Below are 11,150 nucleotides of genomic sequence, written 5' to 3' on the forward strand. Positions count from 1 at the left end.
CTCTTTCTCCTCCTCTCCTCCTCCTCCTCCTCCTCCTCCTTCCTCCCTTCTTTATTTATTTATTATTATTTTCTTATTTCTTTCTTATTTTAAATCGTTCACTTCCCCCCTCCTCCTCCTCCTCCTTCTCCTCCTATCTCAAAAAGAGTTGCTTCAGTCTGTTGGAAAGAGCTTACACCGGGTTTCCATAGGGACGCAAAGTGTAAGTGTTTATACTACAATGTACACCATAGTAAGATAGATAGATAAGAAAAGACAAGAAAATATGGAACACTTTCTTAGGGATCCCATCGCAAGCAGCTGGGTGTTGAGGGGACATTTTGGTGGTGGTGGCTGTCGGTTTGGTGGAGAGTGGCAGCCTGTTCCCTCACACTGGTTACAGCTTCTCCTGCTACTGTCCCTCCCCTGCTGTCTTGTGTTCCTTGCTTAATTCTTCCCGTACGGCGCGGGCCACCTTCTTCATTATTCTTTTCAGTTGTTTCTTCGCCACTTTTCCATTCCTTCTTGTGTTGGCGTCCTTGTCCATCACGGGTATGATCGAGACTGTCTGTTCGCGGACTATTCTCTCTTGTATGGTGATGATAAACTTCAATTCAGTTTTGTCCGTTTCTTCATCTCCAGTAACTTGATTTTCCTGATTTTCTGTCGCATCTTCGTAAGAAACAACCTTCCGTTGATTGACAACTTTTTCTTCTGTTACGGAAGGAGTAATCTTTTCAATAACTGTCTCATTTCTCACAGCGGGAACCTTTTCCTCTGTTACAACAGTGACTTCTTCTTTCTCTTTAGAAACAGTGACAATCTCTTCTGTAACCGAAGGGGCAGCCTGTTCAGTAACCTCCTTTTTTATCACAACAGGAACTTTTCCTTCTGTCGCCGTAGGGGCAGCCTGTTCAATAGCCCTTTCTTGTGGGGCAACCCTTTCAATAACCCTTTCTTGTGGAACATTCTGTTCAGTAACCCTTTCTTGTGGAACATTCTGTTCAGTAACCCTTTCTTGTGGGGCATTCTGTTCAATAGCCCTTTCTTGTGGGACATTCTGTTCAATAACCCTTTCTTGTGGGACATTCTGTTCAATAACCCTTTCTTGTGGGACATTCTGTTCAATAACCCTTTCTTGTGGGACATTCTGTTCAATAACCCTTTCTTGTGGGGCATTCTGTTCAATAACCCTTTCTTGTGGGACATTCTGTTCAATAACCCTTTCTTGTGTCACAACAGGAACTTTTTCTTCTGTCACCGTAGGGGCGGCCTGTTCAATAGCCCTTTCTTGTGGGACAACCCTTTCAATAACCCTTTCTTGTGGGACAGACTGTTCAATAACCCTTTCTTGTGGGGCATTCTGTTCAATAGCCCTTTCTTGTGGGACAACCCTTTCAATAACCCTTTCTTGTGGGACAGACTGTTCAATAACCCTTTCTTGTGGGGCATTCTGTTCAATAGCCCTTTCTTGTGGGACAACCCTTTCAATAACCCTTTCTTGTGGGACAGACTGTTCAATAACCCTTTCTTGTGGGGCATTCTGTTCAATAACCCTTTCTTGTGGGACATTCTGTTCAATAACCCTTTCTTGTGGTTCATTTTGTTCAATAACCCTTTCTTGTGGGGCATTCTGTTCAATAACCCTTTCTTGTGGGGCATTCTGTTCAGTAACCCTTTCTTGTGGGACATTCTGTTCAGTAACCCTTTCTTGTGGGGCATTCTGTTCAGTAACCCTTTCTTGTGGGACATTCTGTTCAGTAACCCTTTCTTGTGGGACATTCTGTTCAATAACCCTTTCTTGTGGGACATTCTGTTCAATAACCCTTTCTTGTGTCACAACAGGAACTTTTTCTTCTGTCGTCGAAGGGACAACGTTTTCAACAACCTCCTGTTGAGGGACTACCGGGACTTTTCCTTCTGTCACCGAGGGGATAATCTTTTCAATAACCTTCTTCTCCTCTGCTACGAGAGGAAGTTCTGCCTGCTCCTTAGAGGCACTTACGATCTCCTGTGTCACCGAAGGGGCAGCCTGCTCAACAACCTTCTCCTTTGTCACAACGGGGAGTTTTTCTTCCGTCACCGAGGGCACAACCTTTTCAATAACTTTCTCTTCTTTAACAACGTGGACTTTTCCTTCCGTCGCCGTAGGGGGAATTTTTTCAGCAACGGTCTGATTTATCACAACGGGGACCTTTTCTGCTACCACCGAAAGGGTAACGGGTTTAACAACTCGAGTCACAACGGAGTCTTTTCCTTCTCCCACCGAGGGCACATCCTTTCTAACAACCTTCGCCCGCGTCACAGCAGGGACTGTCTTTTCAACGACTTTACCGTCTTGAGTGATAGGCGTAGTATTTGCTTCTTCAGCCTTTGCTTTTTCTTCCTTCATCTTGTTTTTCACGTCATCAACTTGGTGTTTCAAGTCTTCAATTGTTTCATTAAGATGTTTTTCGTTACGAGCCTCTTTGATGTCGCTATTACACACATTCTTTTCGACTTCTTTTTGAATTACAGTTTCTTTCTCGACATCTTTTCCATCACTCTTCTCTGTAATATTCTTCTTCTCCACAGATGTCACTTTCGTGCTTTCCTGTGAAGGTAGAAGTTCTTCTTTCTCTTTCACAACAACTTCATTCGTTATATTGCTGGGCAGAATCTCCTTTCTTTGTTCTGTTCGTTCTGCCTCATGAAGTCCATCACTCTTCTCTGTAACATTCCTCTCCTCCACAGATGTCACTTTCGTGCTTTCCTGTGAAGGTTGAAGTTCTTCCTTCTCTTTCACAACAACTTCATTCGTTATATTGCTGGGCAGAATCTCCTTTCTTTGTTCTGTTCCTTTTGCCTTCTGAAGTCCATCATCCTTCTCTGTAACATTCCTCTCCTCCACAGATGTCACTTTCGTGCTTTCCTGTGAAGGTTGAAGTTCTTCCTTCTCTTTCACAACAACTTCATTCGTTATATTGCTGGGCAGAATCTCCTTTCTTTGTTCTGTTCCTTTTGCCTTCTGAAGTCCATCATCCTTCTCTGTAACATTCCTCTCCTCCACAGATGTCACATTAGTGCTTTCCTGTGAAGGTAGAAGTTCTTCCTTCTCTTTCACAACTGCTTCGTTCGTTATATTGCTGGGCAGAATCTCTTTTCTTTGCTCTGCTCGTTTTGATTCGGTTTCTTGACCCGTTTCATCGGTATCATTAAAGACTTTCCTTTCTATCGTCTTAAAGGTGTCGTTAGAGGCTATTACTGAACTTGTCTTCATTGGATAAGTCATCTTCGGTGGTTCTCTAAGTTGTCCCTTGTAAAGAACTCGGTATTCCTCAAGAGCGGCTCTCACCGCTGCCGCACACGAGGAGTCCACATCCGGGAGCACCTTCAGCCCCGGTACCCGGGAGCTCTCCACCTGAGGCCCGGCCACTAGCACTACGAAGACCGTCCAAACAAAGAAGAGGTTCATGTTTGCTGAATGAAAGTTTATGAAATTAAGAAGAGTTACGGTTTTGTCACAGAAAACCAATCTGGGATTGAAAACAGAATGGCCTCCGGAACACAGACCGGGCATGGAAAATAATCCTCTCGGGTCTTCCTCCGTTATAGGAACACACACGACGGCGAGAAATTGGGATGTAAAGTCTGGTGTGTGTGTGTGTGTGTGTGTGTGTGTGTGTGTGTGTGTGTGTGTGTGTGTGTGTGTGTGTGTGTGTGTGTGTGTGTGTGTGTGTGTGTCTGAAACATCGGAGGAGGACTGAGACTAGAGGCTGGGTAGAATACCTGTAGAAAGGAAGGAAAGGAGGGGATAATGTCCTCAAAGTGTAAGGGAGGGTGACAACTCTTGGATAGACTACCCAGAGAAAGGAAAAAAAAGGTAATAGTTCGAAGAGAAAGGAAGAAGTCCCTTTTAGTCGCCTTTTACGACACGTAGGGAATACGGTGGCAGAGGAGGAGGAGGAGGAGGAGGAGGAGGAGGAGGAGGGAAGATAATGACACTGAACAACAATATTAACCTTTTTTTTTTATTTACATCATTTATCCTCTTCGTAGTTCCTGACCTGTCACCTCTAACACACACACACACACACACACACACACACGCACACACAAAGAGAGGGAGAGAGAGAGAAGGAAAGGTTAACGATACAGCATTTCCTGGGATAAACGAGGAAGCGAGCTAAACAAAGACGGATAAAAATACATAGAATAATGGAACATGATAAAAATGGGATGAATGAATGAAGGATTACGAGCCGGATTAAATCACTGCCGAGCATCAATAGAGAGAGAGAGAGAGAGAGAGAGAGAGAGAGAGAGAGAGAGAGAGAGAAACGTATGTGTGCTTATATGTATGAATGTGAATGTATGTATGTCTATATATGAATGCTCGAAAACGTATGTATGTATGTATGTGTGTGTGTGTGTGTGTGTGTGTGTGTGTGTGTGTGTGTGTCATCGTGCACCCAATATATTCATTTCAATGCTTTCAATGAAATGCCGAGAGCGGCGCCCATAATAGGGAGCCTTTCATCAGGGTCCATCCACGACAGCAATTAGCGAAGACCCACGAGGGACTGAGGACCATATTATACACCTGGGCTAAAGGGACGCACCGGGGGAGACAGGTAAAGGGAGGGACGGTCAGGGAGGGAGACGGAGAGGGCAACAAAAGGGTGATGAAGAGGGGGAGGGAAGGGAAGGGTAGGGAAAGAATACAGGCTTGGGGTGGGTGGTAGACGCAGCAGGCGGCAAGAAGGAGGGGAAGTGATGGGAGACACTGCGGTAGACAGGTAGAGGAGAGGGAGGGTAAGGGGTGGAGGATGGAGACAAAGAGAGTGAGAAGAGGCAGAAGGAGGGATGGGAAGGGAGAGTGAAGAGTAGGGAAAGAACACCGGTGAGAGGGGGCGATGACAGGGAGGCAACCAAAGAGAATATATAAATAGAAGCACTGGACATGAAGAAGAGAGAGGAAGGAAATGGAGTAAAGGGAAATAAGAGAAGGAGAGGACAGAAGCAGCAAGGGTAGACAGGGTTGGCAAGGAGGACGATGAGGCAAAAAAAAAAAGAATTATAGGGAAGGGAAAGGAGTAAAATGGAAGAAGAAATGGAAGAGTAGGGGAAGAAAGGGACGGGACAGAAGCAGAAATGGTAGACAGGGTTGACAAGGAAGACGATGAAAGGCAAAAAATTAAATAAACGAAGGATAGAGAAGGAAAAGGAATGAAATGGAAGAAGAAATGGAAGAGAAGGGAAGGAAAGGGTAGGAATGGGCCAGGACGGTAAGGGACGAGAAAGTTATGGAAGGGAAGGTAGAAAAAATCACGAAAATGGAAGGGAAACTTAGGAAAATAATTGGCATGGAAGGAAGAGGAAGGAAAGGGGATGGAACGCAAGGTAACATCACGGAATCGCAGGAGGAGGATAGAAGTGGTAAGGAAGAGGATGAGACGTGATGGAAAGTAAAGTACAGAGATGAAAAGAAAAAGGAAAGGAAAAAAGGAATGATGAACCGATTTAAGCTAAGTGAGAGGCAGTATAAAAAAAAAAGGAAAACTAGATGCGAAGAGGTGGAATAAGAAAACTGGAATGAGGATGACCAGAGGGAAGTAAAGCGAAGAGAAGGAAAACAAATATAATAATAATAAAATAAAAATTAAAATGGAAGGCTACGTGGATGAGAGCCTATGAACGCAATGAAAACGAGGAAGATAGGAGCAGGAGGGAGCGGGATATGAAGGAATCCGGCGACTGGGAAATATCGAAGTGAAAGCTGAGAGGTAATTCAGCGAGTGATAGGAAAATAAAGGAAGGGGAACGAACGAGAGGGCGATGATAGAGGAGAGGGCTGAAACGATGCTGAGAGGGAGGAGGGAACAAAAAGAGAGGAAGAATGTGCATGATACGAAAAAAATACATGGAGGTTAAACTTTTACTCAGAGATAGATACAAGTAGATAGATAAACGTAAATGGATAGAGAATTAGAGACTATTGATATATAAAAAATGAACTGTAAGAAATAAGTTGTGGAAAAAGATCGCCATTTCCTTTTGTTCATTTGCTTTAGATTCTCTTTTTTTCTTTTTCTTATTTTATATGAACCCGTGAAGGAAGATTTTGGTACCAGAAAAAAGGCTTGTGAAGTAAATAGATCGAAGAAAATATATTACCTCTTATAAAGGAAGCTAGAATTTATTTGATTTAGGAGAATGCATTACTGTTTGTTTTGATATTTTACGAGTATGTGATATATTTGCGTGTTTCCTACTTCCCATTCTCTCTTTTTATCATCGTCTTTCACTTCTTCCTTCTTCCCCTTCCTCCTTCTCCATCATCATCTTTTTTCCTTCTCCTCCTCCTCCTCCTCCTCCTTCCTCTCCTCTTCATTCTCTCCCCATCCTCACACCGTTTCAACTTCCCAATATCTGTTTTTATCAGTCTTTCACTTCCTCCTCCTTCCCCTTCCTCCTCCTCCATCATAATTTTTTTCCTTCTCCTCCTCCTCCTCCTCCTTCCCCTCCTCTTCATTCTTTTCCCATCCTCACACCGTTTCAACTTCCCAATATCTGTTTTTATCAGTCTTTCACTTCCTCCTTCTTCACTTTCCTCCTCCTCCATCATCATTTTTTTCCTTCTCCTCCTCCTCCTCCTCCTTCCCCTCCTCTTCATTCTCTTCCCATCCTCACACCGTTTCAACCTCCCAATATCTGTTTTTATCAGTCTTTCACTTCCTCCTCCTCCTCCATCATCATCTTTTTTCCTTCTCCTCCTCCTACTCCTTCCCCTCCTCTTCATCACCTTCTCATCCTTACGTCTCCTTCACTCTTTTTCTTCCTCTCTTTCTCCTTCATCATCATCTTTTTCCTCCTCCTCCTTCCCCTCCTTTTCATTCCCTTCCCATCCTAACGTCTCCTCCACCACACCTTTCTCCTTCCCTCTTTCTCTTCGCTACACTTCTCCTTCGCCCTCGTCAATAATTAAGAAGAAGACGCCGAGGGGTTTCGTAACAAGCCGCGCCACCTCCTCCCCTCCTATCCTCTACCCCCTTCCCAACCCTCCTCTCCTATTTTCCTCCCCCGCCTCCTCATCTTCCCAGCCTCCCTCCCCCCCTCCCCCCCCTCCCACAGTGCATCAACCATCATCAATTCCCCTTCCCTCTTTCCTTACCCTTCTCCGTTCCCTGCTCCTTTTTTCTTCTTTCCTTTTCTTCCCTTCTACGCTATGTAACTATGCGAGCTGAGTTTTCACACCCATTTATTAACTTATCCTATTTTTTCACTATTATCTATGTTATTTTCTTTATTGCTACCTGATTTTTTTTTATAATTCAATTGTCTTCGCTTTTTATATCTAACATTTGCTTTCTCTCCTTATTGTTTTCAAGCTGACTAATTTACTTACTCCAATACTTTCACTTATGTTCTTACTGCTCGCAATGTTGTTTATTTTTTTGCTACGTTTTTCATATGTTTGTCTTCTCATTCCTCCATCTAACATCTACTTACTCCTCCTTCTACATTCCTACTTATTTAACTACGATCTTACTTTCTTTTTGCTAACTTTTCTTTCTATACTTTTTATGTCCTTCCTCTGCTTACGCTTGTATACTTGCTTTTGTCATCCCCTACTTAGGTTACTTTAAAGCATGTCCTATTTGCTGGTATCGCTATGGTCTTAAGTAACCCATCTATTGTTTATATTCTTACATGTTCCTAATTTCTCGATCTAATGATTTTAAAGCCCTCCTAACTCCTTGCTACTCGTCATTAATTTTACTCTCTTTGTACAATTCTAAAATCCGTTTTCTCAATTAATTCTTTCCCATCCATTATATTTTGGTCATATTTTCACCTCCGTTGCTTTAGGTTATTCCTCCCTTTTATCAGAGTTCGTTGTATTTCCTCCCTTCCATACCATTCTTTCCCTCCCGGTCGCTTCCCACTCTCAGTTCTATTCTACCTTTTCGCAGCCCTAACCCTTTTATTTGGTATCTCCTCACCACGGCCAGTCTTCAGGGCCTCACCTTCGCTCCCTCCCTTTGTTTTCTGTCCCATTTCATTACACCAAACAGCACTTACAGCTGCGGGAGTGTACTGTTGTCTGTGTGTGTGTGTGTGTGTGTGTGTGTGTGTGTGTGTGTGTGTGTGTGTGTTAATTAGCCTTCGCGATGCGGGTTGGTAAGCGAGCAACGACCCGACACTGCACACACACACACACACACACACACACACACACACACACACACACACACACACACACACACAATTAGAGGTCCCCCTTACATTCATCCCCATACGAGAAAGAAAACGAAAAAGTCAACCAGAAAAAAACACATCAAAGCTGAAACTCCTTAGGGCAAATATATATCCAAGAAAAATGGTTGACATAAAACCACAATCAATAGAAAACTATATTCGTTGAAGGGAGCAGAGAAGGGACGTGGTGGGATAGTAGGAGGAATGAGGTAATTATCCTTCCTCCTCCTCCTCCTCCTCCTCCTCTAGGGGTACCGAAATGACCCGCTTAACAACCTGTGATCTGGGCCATTAAAGGGAAAGTCTCTGAGGAGGAGGAGGAGGAGGAGGAGGAAGATTAAAAAAGAAGGTATAAGGAAGTAGTTCAAGTATTGGAGACAAGAACAAATGGAGGAAATAATGTGAAAACCAAAGAGAGAGAGAGAGAGAGAGAGAGAGAGAGAGAGAGAGAGAGAGAGAGAGAGAGAGAGAGAGAGAGAGAGAGAGAGAGAGAGAGAGAGAGACACCGAGAGAGAGAGAGAGAGAGAGAGAGAGAGAGAGAGAGAGAGAGAGAGAGAGAGAGAGAGAGAGAGAGAGAGAGAGAGAGAGACAGATGAATATAGATTGAAGGTGAATAAATAAATGAGCAAAAGAATGAAAGAATTAAGGCATAGGAACGAAGGAGGAGAAAAGAAATACCTGAGAGAGATTAAGGAATGCGTGACTGAATGAATGAATAAAAACCAAAATCCAGTGAGTAGCGGGCTTTTTTTTCATATTTGTTTCCTTTTTTTTATGCCCTTGAGCTGACTCCTTTGCTCTAAAAAAAAACAAAAAAAACAAGTACGCAAATGAAGATAAAAGACACAATGAATGATAAATATAGAAGACGAATCAAAACAACTTACAGAAAACATGACTGCATCCTTAAGCTTAACCCTTCCTCCCCTCCCCCCCAACACACACGGGGATGACATGACCTTCCTAGAGTCAAAGAAACCAGACTAGAGACCAACCTTCAAGAGAACCTCCCCCATCCCTTCCTTATCCACAACCGCATTCCTCCAGCACAGCCACCAGCCCCTTTCCTATCACCACAGAACACTTGCCCATTACTCATCCCAGCCTCCCCCCCCACACATAGGTATTAGCAGCCGTCCCATCACCCATGTACCCCAAAGTCATCCATAAGTCCCCTACACTCCCACTCAGCCTTAAGCACAGCCCACTACACTTCCTTCACCCAAATCACACCCCACAGGTACATATGAGCATTCACCACCGTCAGCCCTTCGCCAGACACAACAGGAAAAGTCTCCCATTCCTCTGCCCGGCAACCACACATGTTCACGACCAAACAGCCCCCTTCCTCTTCTTTATCCCCATTCTCACCCCCTTTTCGTCCCCCCTCTTCTCCTCCCCTTCTATATACAAACAATGACCCCCCCTCTCCTCTGTTACTAATACCTCCCTTACTTCTCCTTCTTCCCTCCCTCTACACCCCCCCACTCTTCTAAACACAACCTCCCCCCTCACTTCCCCTTCTGCACACCGACAAAGACGCCCACTTCTTCCTTCCGCTCCCCCCTCGCCTTCGTTACCAATGCCTTCCTCAAACTCCCCCTCCCCGCCACCCCGACTTCCTCCCACCTGCTTCAGACAGTGAGGGATCGAGGCCAGGGACAACTCGCGTAAATTTATCGTCCCGTCGTTGAAGGCGCGAGCGTTTTGCGTTGACTCCCTCGTTGTGTCGCTTGCACGGATACACGATTACTTTTGTGCGTGTGCGTGTGCGTGTGTGTGTGTGTGTGTGTGTGTGTGTGTGTGTGTGTGTGTGTGTGTGTGTGTGCTAATACTGCTAATACACTATACATATCGTCATTCACTACTGCCCACACACATGACTCCATTTACCCCTGCCAACCAACACACATGACTATTTACCACTGTCACTACATAACATTTCATTCGCTGCTGTCAATTCACATAACCTCATTTACCATCACCAACATAGACAACTTCATCTACCTGGTCCACGCACACAACCTTCAATTAACTCACCTCTACAGCGTACACTTCATTATCCGCTGACATTAATTCACTTCAGAGCAAATTCCAATCAGGCATCAACCGGCCTCCACCAAGCAGCCCTCTATGTTTCTTGGCGACCTTGTAGTATACCTCTGTTTGCATCCCATCAGTAGCGTTAAAAGATGTAGATTGTCAACAGGAAGGAGGTGGAGGAGGAGGACGAGGAAGACGGGGAGGGGGAAGGCACGACGTAACCTTTAGGGACACCAACACACACACACACACACACACACACACACACACACACACACACACACACACACACACACACACACACACACTACATAATGGATCTTCGCTCGAGGAAAATTAATTATCGACAATTCCGTGTAGGTTAGTCTCGAGGCATTTGTCAAGTCATTATTCTAAAAGGCTTGGGGAGCGGCGGCGATGGTATTTCTCCATAACACACACACACACACACACACACACACACACACACACACACACACACACACACACACACACACACATGATCTCTCTCTCTCTCTCTCTCTCTCTCTCTCTCTCTCTCTCTCTCTCTCTCTCTCTCTCTCTCTCTCATTTCTACTGTCACTGTTTTGAGGTTTAAGTTCAGAGAGAAAAGAGACGAATGCAGAAGGACATTTAAGATTCAGAGTCGGTAAATATTAGAAAGTTTGTAAGGTTAAGAGCATGAAAAGAGTATAGAGAAGTAAGAGGAGGAGGAGAAAGTTTAGGGAGGAGGACGAGGAGGATGAGCAGGAGGTGGAGAAAGAGGAGAAGAAAACGGAGGAGAAAGATGAATAAGTAATGGAAAAAGGACGAAGTTAAGAATGAGAATTTCTTTTACAAACTTTGCGAAGTGGCAAAGTTTAAACGCTATGTATAAGGTAACACGG

General features: G+C 44.3%; 1 protein-coding gene across 1 annotated transcript; it reads right to left on the reverse strand.

Annotated features, from left to right (window-relative positions):
- Positions 1–232: 232 nt before the first annotated feature.
- LOC126993232 (titin-like) lies at positions 233–2,738 on the reverse strand. The gene is made up of 2 exons (XM_050852098.1): positions 1,463–2,738; positions 233–1,312 (listed from the first exon to the last, which is right to left on the reverse strand). Exons 1-2 carry the CDS (start codon positions 2,369–2,371, stop codon positions 392–394), a joined length of 1,830 nt encoding a protein of 609 aa, XP_050708055.1. The 5' UTR covers positions 2,372–2,738; the 3' UTR covers positions 233–391.
- Positions 2,739–11,150: the final 8,412 nt, after the last annotated feature.

Source organism: Eriocheir sinensis, unplaced genomic scaffold (genome assembly GCF_024679095.1).
Source record: "Eriocheir sinensis breed Jianghai 21 unplaced genomic scaffold, ASM2467909v1 Scaffold588, whole genome shotgun sequence".
NCBI classification, from domain to species: domain Eukaryota; kingdom Metazoa; phylum Arthropoda; class Malacostraca; order Decapoda; family Varunidae; genus Eriocheir; species Eriocheir sinensis.